The sequence below is a fragment of the Pseudoliparis swirei genome, chromosome 13 (assembly GCF_029220125.1).
Source record: "Pseudoliparis swirei isolate HS2019 ecotype Mariana Trench chromosome 13, NWPU_hadal_v1, whole genome shotgun sequence".
Lineage (NCBI taxonomy): Eukaryota > Metazoa > Chordata > Actinopteri > Perciformes > Liparidae > Pseudoliparis > Pseudoliparis swirei.
The window spans coordinates 10,005,543-10,017,623 of record NC_079400.1 but is presented as its reverse complement, the minus strand read 5'-3'; the positions used below and the strand labels follow the sequence as shown (position 1 = coordinate 10,017,623).

The window sequence follows — 12,081 nt, the reverse complement described above, 5'->3', positions numbered from 1 at the left end:
CAACCATTTGAGTTCTCTTTTCATTTCTTAATGTGTCCAATACGTTGGTTTATGACTAAATATAGAGCTGAAGGGTTGACAAATGTGTGTCGGCCAAATAGGAAGTTAGCATTTTTATTTAGAATTATTGCAAAAAATATTCTCTGAAGAAAAACAAACACTTTATTATAATCTTCACAAACAAACACCCACTATGAAACTTAAAGCGTGCAATAAAATAAAGTATAAAGCTAACATTAGCGGCAGTAAAGGGACACCACCACGGTCACGTCTCCACCACTGAGCGTAAGGAGGACTTGTGTACTAGTGAGGACGCTTTAGACTCTTATACACATCAGTAATCGAACCAAAAACCCCATGAAAGGAAACACAAAGACTTCAAGATGAGGGAACTGGAAGTGCCAACATGCCATCCATTGCAAGTGCAGCCCATTGAGGGTTAAATTGTTCAGGCTACTTATGCCGCAAACCAGCCATGTCTGAAACCTTTTACAGCTGGTTCCCCCCCCCCAGTCATTCCATGAGTCTTCATGAGGGAAACGGGAAAAACATCAGGATTGTTTATGTCCTCAGGTTGATGAATTGACTGACTGTAAGCCTGTCTCTGAGTTATGTCCCATGACTCCAGGGATACACCGAGCCACGGTGTCTAATCCCCGACACATCATCCCCAAGGCTTCCCCTCTGCTGCCTAGATTTCCTGTTGGCCTCAATTGCACCTAAACCAGAAGAGACAAGAGACGTGGAGTGTGACAGGAACATGTAGAAACATGCACACGCAGCTCTCTTTTCCCTCTCTGGGGTCAATCAGTCAATCAAATGTGCTAAACACCGTGTCTTTTACACCTTTTTTTACTCGGAAAATCGCAGTGGTTTTTTTTCCCTCCGGCGGATCGATGCCTCCGCATGCCCACGCATGCCCACGTTGTGTCTCTGCTAGTTGAAGGCACCACCATTGTGATGCTAATTTATTCAGAGAGCAGCTGCTGTGTCAAGATGATGCTGCAAAAGACACCCTTGAAAGTTTTAATGAGCTCAGCGATGTTGATAACGGGGACGGGGAGGTCGCACAAGTCGAAAGATGCTGTGCAGCTGAGAAGGTAACAAGTCGTTATCTCACCATGTAGAGCGAGAGGACGACGCAGCAGGAGCACGCACGCACACACGCACACACGCACACGCACACACGCACACACACACACACACACGCGCACTGTATGCAGGTCAGCAATGTGTGACTAAAGCTAACAGAATCACCTCAAACGGTTTTATGGTTTCTGGTCGTCGTGAAGTGACACGTCACAGAATCCGGCGTCCCAATGACCTTGAATTGTAAATGCAAAAACAAACAGCCATGGTGTGTATTTCCACACCGACGTGTTTGGGAATATTATATCCCCGGAAGTACAAATCTAAATAATGAGGTCTTTCTAGCTGTGTCTATCTTGGGTCATTAACATTTTAATTTTATTCCAGATAATAAAGTAATTAAAGAATACATAATAACTGTCTTTTTGGCCTCTTGTGAGCAGCAAACACTATTTAAACCCAAACTAAAATATTAACATCTGCTGATATTGTAAAGGTGTTTGTAAAGAGGTGTGTATTTACACATTCACACTGAGCAACATTATAATTCATTTGGATTCATATTTGTGTCAAATAAGTCAGAAATGAATTCACTTTTTTTGCTCTGATTTGGGCCTCCAACTCCTGAGCGAAATATCTCTTCATCCTCTTTATTTATGTTCCCCAACTGGTTGATAACTTTACTTTTCTGTAGTTTATTGCTGCAGACGATACGAAGCAAGAGCCGTGAGAGTGAAAGTAACATTAGCGGCAAAGTATAGTTTTTTTTGTAAGCCCAAATCTTTTTTGGTAATATTTAATATTTTGGCTCAATAATATATTTTTGGGATTCACAATTTCAAACTCAAACCATCAAGGGAGTTTCATTCACTTCCATTAACTACAAGTAAAGCAATGAATGTTCTGTACAGTGTAGATTTATTAAGTCTTCAGTGTTACAAAATGTACAATTTGTATAAACATAATTATTATTGTAGTAACTGAAACTTAACCTCTGTGGCCACGAAGGGAATGCATTTAGGATTACAGTTCCATGGCAAGAATATTTAATATCACGTGGTGCTCCATCACCACCGAACTCCGTCTCATTTCACATCATATACAAAAAACAAAAATCCCTTTGTTCAACACAAACACAAAGAAAATGTGGAATAAATATTTCAGGGAAGCATCTGTGGAAATAAAACATCCATTTAGTGGGACAGCATCTGTGCAAGCTTGTGAATGATTATAAAGGGCCTTTTATATAGTACAGGGACCTGAACCGTGAATGTAATATTACTCCTACAGATAACAGGCATACGTCTCGCTAGAATTATTCTTTAAAACCGGTGTAGAAAAGCACTTAGTGAAGACTAACTGCTCCAGCTTCCCTTTTAAATCTAAAATTTACGCTTTCGACAGGCAGCTGCAAGGACGGAGATTATGTCAACGGCGCTTCAATTATTAGGAGCAAATCCATTTATCGCGACCCTGCGTCCGCGCGGAATTGTTGTTGCGTCGGCGCGAATCGCTCTCCCGGTAAAAAGGGGCCCGCCAGGCCTTCGACCGTGGGAAAAAATAAAAACAAAATCTCCACGCCGTCCGCCGAGGCCGTTCACCTCTTCCTGTTCCTGTTGTGCTTCACCATCTTCTTCCGCTTCAGGATCATCTCGTAGAGTTTCTCCAGGCCCGGCTGCAGCCCCCGGCCGTCCACGGCGCTGCAGCTCTGCACGTGGTGCAGCGTGTACGAGCTCAGTTCGTGGACGGCGAGCAGCTTCTCCACCTCGCCGACGGGCGAGGCCGAGTCCCGGTCCTGCTTGTTGGCCAGGATGAGCACCGGCACCCCCTGGTTCTCCGAGGTGCGGGTGATCTTGTGGAGCTCCACTTTGGCTTCCTCCATCCGCTCTAGCTCCGTGGAGTCCACCACGAACACCATCCCGTCCGTCCGCCGGGTGTACGACTTCCACAGGGGGCGCAGCTTCTCATGGCCGCCCACGTCCCACACCTGGAAGTTGATGCTCCTGGACGGCCCCACGGCCACCTTGATCTTCTCCGTGTTGAAGCCCTTGGTGGGGATCGTCTTCACGAACTCCTTCAGCTTGAGCCTGTAGAGCAGGGAGGTCTTGCCGGCCGAATCGAGCCCGATCACCACCACGTGCAGAGACTGGAAGCTTGGCAGGAAGGACGTGTTGGGAGCGATATCAGTCAGCTGGTTCCCCATGATTGCAGCCGGCAGTTCACACCTACTTAGGGGAGGTGACGGATTCCCGATTTAATCCTCTTTGCTTTTTTGTTTGTTTGTTGCTTATCTCAGTAGTGTGGCGCATTTGGTCCTCGTCCTCAGAGGCCGGCGGGATCAGACAGAGCTGGGGGAACAAAACAAACACAGAGTTAATACTTAATGAGAAGACAATGGGGGGGGGGGGTCGCAAAGCCAGCTGCAAATTCACAATCTCCCCGAAATAACTGACAATAGTGCCGATTGTCGGTGCGTGGAGGCACATTTGAAAGTGTTGTTCTACTTTATTACTTTAAACTAATTTGCTGCACTCTTGAGAAAGTCATACTGATTATACACAACGATAATTGGCAGTGCTGGGTGACCTCAGCCAGATAATTGGCTGAGGTCACCTGGGAGCCTAAATCCTCTTAACCCTGCTGAAGACCAGCAGAGGCTTCTCCTCAAGGAGCCATGTTCCAATGCAGTGGATGGATCATATCGTGTGTGCTGTACACGATATGATCCACCCAGCAGCACTAATCCGGTTGTTGTTGACATCCTGATATCCATCAAACAGCTGCCTTTGGCCACAATACAGACATCGCGTGTTTGCAGGGAGATCTCTATTATTGATCCTGGCACCGCAATAATAAAAGTATTTATTATGTAATGAGTATTATTTATATAGGCAAAATGTCATTATTCGGAGTCGACGTGTTGTATTACTTGTGCATGTTGGGAATATATGCCACGAATAGTTGTATTCCTCTCCTGCACGTAAACCATCCGGATCGCATCGCATGTTATTAACATGACGTTTTAAATTGTAATTAAACTTCCGAAACACGATCCCGTGAGGTTAACTTTCAGGGACAACGCGGTCAGTTTAAGCTACTGATATAAACATTAATGCGGGTCACATTATTATTTGAAATGATTAATTCACCAACGCGAGCAACTGTCCTCCTCCGTCCATGTTCAAATAAAAGACAGGAACACAAATTGAAACCTTCATACCTTTCAAACGATAAGTGAAAACATCATCCACAAGCGATAAACACGGCCATAGTTAGCGGATCACGTTCTTCCCGGCGGTCACATCCGCTCCTGATGTCACCCGGCAGCACTGAGGAATGAGGAGCTCTCCGACGAAGCACGAGCGCACAGCGGCACCCAAAACCCTGGTGACGTCGCGCTCACCTGGAGGGCTCCTGCGCGCCCCCTTCCGGTTCTGCGGTGAACTGCAGGTGAAAGCCCTGCATTTGAAATTGTACTAAATTTAAGTAAACCTACACACGTTTTAGGGTTAACAAAAATATAAGTGCTCATTATGCAGAATGACACATTTCAACATTGTGTTTGTAATATTACTGGACTGTATATATTGATGAACTCATGTTTAAATGCTGCAGCTATACCGATATATAAGAAAATGTCAATAATAGCACATCATAATTGATTTTCCTGCAAAGTAACTCCAGCGATCAAATAATTGTAGTGAAGTAATACGTCAAATGTTCTCCATATAAAATGTATTGGAGTTTAAAATGGAAATACTCAGTCATTGTGTATTGCCGTGTTAGATTATTATATATTTAGATTATTGATACTGATGCATTAACATGCAAGTAGTACTTTAATGTTGTAACGAGCAAATTAATTGTGATAATGTAATGTACCGTTGTGCAGTTTAATTTATATCGATTCATATTTAATATCTACAAATAGTTATTTTGTGTTTAAAAAAACAATCTGCAAAGTGTCGGTATCAGAGCAGGTCTGTGAAAAGTGTTTTCAACAGCAAATTATACTTTAATATGAAAAGATGTACTCATTATTATTGGATTTTTTTCCTGATTCATTAACGTCTGAGCAGCTTCTGGATGTTACATGAGACTGTATTTACTGTTCTATCAAGATAGATCTTTTATAAATGCATCATCTGTTTTTAATATATACAAAACTAACAAAAGCTGTCAAAAAAGTACAATACTTGCCTCTGAATATAGTAAAATATATTTAGAAATATATTTCTTTGTGGATGTATACTTTTCCGTGTGCAAATATGACCTTCTATGCTTTAAACAAATACTACTACCTGCTAGGTAGACAATCGTGACGTTTGCCTGAATTAATACCCGTATGTAATAGTTTACTTCATAGTCTGTCTACATTTGTGTCATTGGCTCCACCCTGTGTCGACTTTCAGGAAGTGGAGCTAAATGTGAGTCTTCTGGATTATTATGTTTTCTATACTTAGTATTTTATAGGAAGAAAAAAGGCATTCTTATCTGTGCTAATGATACAAATAATAATTAATAAACTGTATTTTAAATCTGAGTTCTGAAAACATGCCGCTCTTTGATCGGACTTTAATCCAAATCTACCATAGAAACGTAAAAGGGGGGAAAAATTAAAACAACTTGTAAAAAATACTTACTTAAAGTTGCAAAATACAGACCATTAAGGATATGGATTATCATGAGATCCTCATGTGTAATGTGGGAGGTGTATCGAGTGAGCACACGTTTCTCCATATGGTAGAAAAGGGCTCCAACGGCGTCCCCTCAACTCCAACACAATGACGATCAATTTGTAGATGGAAACACATGGAAAATAAATAAAAACGTGCAGAAATTAAGTGCCACCATTTAATGAAGTGCAAATGACTCAGACAAGATTATCAGAGTTTAAGATCCCATATACCGGTACACCAAAATTGTGAAATAAAGTTACATTTTAAAGAAATTTACACATATTTGAATAAAAGTGCAGAAATTATGCTTTTGATCCGTGCCTGTAACACAGATTTACAGCAACAATAATATTATTAACATCCAAGTGTAATTGAAACAATGTTTTTTAATCATAACATGTCATTACGGTATGCTAAAACATACAAGATAATTTGATTATCGGTACATTTTGTTGCTACCGTGAGTTCTTCTACTCAAGTAAAATATTAAAACGGCTCTCAACATGGAGTCAGCGGTTAGCAGCGAACACCGTTTACCCAGAAGCATAGCCTGCTTTATGGCTTATTTAACTTAAAATGGGTCCTTGTATTACTCCACGAACATTATGAAACCAGCGATTGAGACCATAAACTCATGTTTACAATGTTCACTGAATCATTTATACGAACACTTCTGCATTGGCTTTCCTTTTCAGAACCGGATATGGCCGCCTGGTGTGACCTGTATGATTTGTTGCTATGGGGATGGAAGAAAATACATGAGAATAATCATAATTTCGTGTCTGCTATTTTATGTAATTATTCTAGTTATGCATGTGGCTATGAAAGAGCCTCAAATAAAGTGCATGTAAACAAAGCACAGAGAAGCTGGGATTTGAAGAGCGACTTCATTCTCAGCTCAGGTAGACATTTACCTCACGACAGCTTCACAGACAATAAGCTGATGCTATATTAATGCTCTGAATTCTTTATATAGGACATTAAATAAAAAGGCACAAATCACTGGATGGATTAGATGCATTTTCAAAGTCACACACCAGAATATTAATTATTTCACACACTCCCACGTCAGTGTTTTTCATCCCTCATCTCATTGGATGAGGGATTGTTGAATTGGTGCCGCAGTCAATATACTCAAAGGTGTCAAGATAAACCTGCTCCGTGTGAGAGAGATACGAAATGTCCATTGTCATTCTGGAGAGGAAAACAGAAGAAAAAAACATTATCAGAGATATCTTTTATCTTCAGAATGTTTTCAATAATATTTCTTATATAGACGATAGATACAATGACTTGTGTAATGGAGCGCTACAGAGGGTTTGTGTCTTTAGTTTTAGCACTTTGTTTCTAAACCAACAACACTAGATATATTTCTCAAGAGTTAGTTGAGACCAAAACAAAAAAGGTAAAAAGACAAACAACAAACTTTTTAAGGAGATAATATGTTTTCAGCTTGTTCTGCTGCCCTTAAGTGGCTAAACAAATACATTAATGCAGTTTCAAGTTTAAATGACCAAGTTCAGTGAATCTTTTATGTATATATAATAATATAAACCCATCTTTTTAAAATACTGTACACAACCCTTCTGTATATTGTTTAACTTACATTTTCCAGTCTAAAAATAATGTTTCCTACCTGTTTCATGTATTTCTGTTGAAGCACATTGAAAGCATGCAAAACAAATTTTGTCAAACTTCTTGGTCAATAAAGTCGTTTCAGATTTTTGAAAATGGTGCTATATATATATATATATTTTTTTTTTAACTAAATGTTATTGCAAAACGTGTTTGTATCTCATAAATGTTGTGTTGTTGCTAGTTTGCAGCCATCAAAATACAATATATTATGTTTTAATATATTTTAAAATCTCATTTTTATGCACGTAGACTTGTGTCTGAAGTTTACGTTTCTTTGACGTCTCTTGTCAGTTTTGTTTGGCCGATCCAAGCTGACTGAAGTGACTGATGCTAACACTTGTACTTATTGTCGCTTTGCACTGAAGTGTCTGTCAAATGAATGACGTTCGATATTTGGTCTAGTAGGAGGCGGTCTTAGTGCAGACTGCCTCACAAGAGGTTTTCCGTCATTCACCTCGAGTTAAATTCGGGTGAATGGGAAACTCTTGTCTCACAAGCAGAAATGTCTTCTTTGAAAACAGAAGAGAAAACTCCAAAAAGCCAAAAGCTGGTTTTATGTGTGGGTAAAAGCCTCTGATGGTTCGAGTGAACTCTGGAAACAGAAACAAACCTTTTCGTGTCCGTAGTTTTATCTCTTTTTAAACCCTTTTCTTTATGAGAGAAACAATTGTTCTATCTGCGTCTTTAACGCCGTAAAAAAAGTTTCTACGCTGTGAAGCTTTTTAGATCGAGGTGGACACTTACTGCAGCTCCAGGAATAACGTGTGAATTTTGGTGGAGCTCGACTTGCAGTAAACGCTGAAAGAGATGAAAGCAGAGCATGGATTTCAGACGTAGAGACAATAACAACCATGGACTTTGTTATTATATAATTCTCTCGCAGTAAAGCCGACTTACTTGAGGTCGTTATCGACGATGGGCAGGTCAATCTGAAAGGTGTACTGCAAAAGAACGAGGGGTGGTGAATTCATTGCATGGCGATCGCGTCGGCAGTGTATTTAGAACGTGACTCGTCCCGCATGGCGCTCACCGATGTGTGCGAGCGGGACTGGATGGCGGTCATGTTGGTGATCTTGGTATTTCCGGTGACCGCTCTGGAGACCAGACCCTGAACGCTGAACTGCACGATCTGAACTGGGACAAAGTTCTCGTTGGAGATGTTGATGAGGTTCTAGGAGAGGAAACACACATACACACACACACACACGCACACGCACGCCAGGCTCGTCAGGTGCAGCCAACACACTTTTGACATCATTAAAACGTCTCGGGGAACTTTGTTCTTCACGTAAAGATATTTACAGGCCGTCATGTGGATGCAATATGATTTGACACGCACAATAACAATGTGATGGCTGAGGAAGTTTAGAGGAAAGGTCACAGATATTTAGAACTTTGTAAAGCATGTATATGAAGTATAATAATATAATAATATTGTATAATATAATAAACAATTTGGGATATGGTTATTCATTTGATTAGAGTTAGATGAAAAGATTTACACCACCCTCATGTCTGTGCACATGTTCTTTCTCTAACGGTCAGTGTGTGCTAAATTTTAAGCTATGCTTTGTAGTTACTTCTAATTATACTCCCATTATTTATTTATATATATATATATACACACACATATACACAAACATATATACACACACACAAACGTTTGTTTGTTTATATATATATATATATATATATACAGTATATATATATATATATAGGCAATATTCTAGTCTTAACTCATTTTCATCTAAAAGTAAGGCATTTTTAGGGCAGAATACTCTACTTCCTGTACCCAAGACACAAAAACAATCCCTGCCCCGGCTGATACTTCTTCTGCAAAGTGACGTTGAAACCAAAGAGGGAACACAGCTTTACTGCATCGGGAGTTCCTGTGACTTACGGTGACCTTCATGTCAAACTTGTCTGCGCTGAAGTACACCATGACCGACAGCACCGACACCGGCGTGATGGTGACGCTCCGGGGGAAGAGGAAGAAGAGGATCAGACTGCACAGGAAGAGACACACAACCATGGAGATGAACACGTGCAGCTTCCTGGAATGAGATACAAATGTCATATTATATTATATCTAGATGAAAATACTTTGCCATCAACATTGCGTAGTCATATCGTATTGTTACTGTGCACAAATCTAATTAATGTAAAAGTTCCCTGTAAATTAAGTCTCTCTTAAATAAATGTATTTGTCTCTCACATTTAATAGTTATTCTCATAAACTAATTTGCGTTCATTAGAAACGTGCTCACGAAAAGAAGAAAAAAACGTATTAAATGTAGCAGAGTAAGATCTCCTTAGTGTGTTTTATTCTTGGCTCCAATAGATTATAATAAAAAGTAGGAACATGTGCAAATGTGTTAAAAAAACTAATATGAAATTGTATAGAAACAGCGTAATGCACTTTTTATGTTAGATATGGACACATTTTAAAAAGTAACTTTTCTAAAATATTGTTGTCGGACTTCAACGTTGAAGAGATGACGACCCCTGCTGTGAAGGCACACGAGCACATCACTCACGTGCGTCTGGGCTTCAGCCTCGCATCATTACACGGTATCACAGCCACGAGCTGGTCCGCATGACCTGCCGAGGCACAAAGACACAAATAATCTCCTTCAAATGGTGAGACATTTTATATAGATATAACCACCATTTTATTTGAATTTTCCTACCTCATTTGTGTTTTTTGCTTTTTTATAAAACATACTTTTTTTTGTCACTTACTTTTTTAAATTAGTTTAGACATATTAACATAAAACAAATAAAAAAAGTCAGACAAACATAAAATATATATACACATATATATATATCTATATATATCTATATATATATATAGATATATATATATAAAAAACCGAGGCGGACTCAGCCGTCGACCCACAGCTGGGAATTATTTGCCTTAATTCCCTAAATCGTTGGAACTTAAATGAAATGCTGTTTGGAGGATGATACTCTCAGCCAACTGATTCAAAAGATTTAGTTTTCTTAATGGTTCACCTCTGGGAATTCGCCCGGTGCCCATACACGTGGGGCAGGTGTCTCCCGACGAGTGTCCCATCATGGCGCCGTACGGAGGGAAGTGCTTCAGCGTTTTCACACTCTCCATCTCTTTCGCCAGACCAGGTCCTTTTTTTGTACTTTTGCCGTTTCACGCCGGCGTCACCATGATACTTTTTATCGGAAAGATAAAAAGTCTCGTCTGTGGAAGAAAAACGAGACCAAAAAAACAACATTATTGTGTGGTGCCTCAATGACTCAATAGAAGTAGTGCACAAGTCCTTGAATAAAGTAAAAGTAGAAATATAAAAAGCTCCTAATTTCAAGTAATGTAAAGTAAAAGTATATCATTAAACAGAATGGGTCCTTTTAAAGTGTTATGTTATTACAGTATGTTATACTTAAATCTCAGTTAAAATACATGAAAGAGCATTTTTACTAATTTGTCAATGTGGATACTTCGTGTACTCCTGGGTAGATTAGTAGTACAGTACAAGGGCATATCATTTGTATTTCTCAAATAAATGTAGTGCGGAAAAGATTACAATATATCCCTCTGATAAATGGAAGAACAGAAAATGAAAATACTGAAGTAAATGTGATCAAACCCATTAAATTAAATAGATTCACTTGTATATTATAAGTGTTTTTCTTGCAGTGACGCAACACATAATCATTATTTACTGTGTAATGTTGCAACGTTTTCCTGTAGTTCATTCTGCTTTCACAACATCTTTAACTCGTGAAGCCTGAACCCAAGCTGGTAAAACATATTAAAGTACAGTTTACTAACCTGGTATTACAAAGTACTGTGATACATACAGTGGAACTTGTTTATTTCCTATGTAATCAACTGCAACTAATTTATATATATACACACACACACACATATATATACACACACACATATATATATATATATATATAAATACACATATGTATATATATATATATATGTATACTTCAACTCACCTGATGGATTTGGACTACTTCCACTTATTCAACAACATATTTTGTCATCTGTTGCCTTTTTATATTTCTACAACAATCACATATGTTGTATTATTATTGAGTTAGAAAAGTGTTACTGTGTGTAGAAAGCTTCGAGTCCCTTCAGGATTTAACATCTGAAACCGGATTATTCCTTCTGCCACTTCTCAACTCCTTCTGGAGGCTTCCCTCAGCAGAGACATACGCACACGTGGGAGACATCTTTACATCTTGTTTGTCGGGTTTCCTGCTGCCGAACAGGACAAACAATGGCTCACAACACAAACAAACAAACAAACAAACAACGCGACCACGCAGGAGGACTCACCTCACGCAGTACCCCCCGCGGTGAGAGACTCTGGGGAGCGGAACGCTCAACCTGCCGACTCGACGTCTCGAGCCTGGAAACAAAGTGGGAGGAACGTTTCCTGCTTCTTCAGCCCGCAGGTCACATGTGCGCTTCACTTTCCTTTTACAAGCACGAAGAACGACCCCGGTACCGAAGATACGTGGATACACACATGTAGGAGTCAATATATTATTATATATTATTTATTTATACTGAAGTCATATTCTGGTCCAACAAGCACATATATTTGCATGCACAATATAATTTATTTTATTGGGCTTTGTGTTTGACAATTCCTAAACAAACAACACATTGAACCGG

At 39.5% G+C, this 12,081-nt stretch overlaps 2 protein-coding genes across 5 annotated transcripts; both read right to left on the bottom strand.

The window, feature by feature from the left end:
* Positions 1 to 1,986: 1,986 nt before the first annotated feature.
* Positions 1,987 to 5,840, bottom strand: arl4d (ADP-ribosylation factor-like 4D). The gene is made up of 2 exons (XM_056429869.1): positions 4,310 to 5,840; positions 1,987 to 3,437 (listed from the first exon to the last, which is right to left on the bottom strand). The coding sequence occupies exon 2, from the start codon at positions 3,290 to 3,292 to the stop codon at positions 2,687 to 2,689; it is 606 nt and encodes a 201-aa protein (XP_056285844.1). The 5' UTR covers positions 3,293 to 3,437; positions 4,310 to 5,840; the 3' UTR covers positions 1,987 to 2,686.
* An 89-nt stretch (positions 5,841 to 5,929) lies between these two features.
* Positions 5,930 to 11,829, bottom strand: tmem106a (transmembrane protein 106A). Of its 4 annotated transcripts, XM_056429866.1 has the most exons (9): positions 11,740 to 11,803; positions 11,394 to 11,658; positions 10,422 to 10,623; positions 9,944 to 10,007; positions 9,307 to 9,460; positions 8,437 to 8,577; positions 8,304 to 8,347; positions 8,151 to 8,204; positions 5,930 to 6,962 (listed from the first exon to the last, which is right to left on the bottom strand). In XM_056429866.1, the coding sequence occupies exons 3-9, from the start codon at positions 10,528 to 10,530 to the stop codon at positions 6,854 to 6,856; spliced, it is 675 nt and encodes a 224-aa protein (XP_056285841.1). In that variant the 5' UTR covers positions 10,531 to 10,623; positions 11,394 to 11,658; positions 11,740 to 11,803; the 3' UTR covers positions 5,930 to 6,853. The 4 variants fall into 4 exon arrangements, with proteins under 4 accessions (XP_056285841.1, XP_056285840.1, XP_056285843.1 ...); XM_056429865.1 differs by lacking the exon at positions 11,394 to 11,658 and having other exon boundaries at positions 11,740 to 11,829; XM_056429868.1 differs by lacking the exon at positions 11,394 to 11,658 and having other exon boundaries at positions 9,307 to 9,412; positions 11,740 to 11,829.
* Positions 11,830 to 12,081: the final 252 nt, after the last annotated feature.

Excerpts from the sequence above, each read along its gene's own strand:
- arl4d (XM_056429869.1), bottom strand. The coding sequence starts at position 3,292 with ATGGGGAACCAGCTGACTGATATCGCTCCCAACACGTCCTTCCTGCCA.
- tmem106a (XM_056429865.1), bottom strand. The coding sequence starts at position 10,530 with ATGGAGAGTGTGAAAACGCTGAAGCACTTCCCTCCGTACGGCGCCATG. Across the intron at positions 8,205-8,303 it reads ATCGTCGATAACGACCTCAA|CGTTTACTGCAAGTCGAGCT; the intron begins GTAAGTCGGCTT and ends CATCTCTTTCAG. Across the intron at positions 6,963-8,150 it reads ACGTTATTCCTGGAGCTGCA|AATGACAATGGACATTTCGT; the intron begins GTAAGTGTCCAC and ends TTTCCTCTCCAG.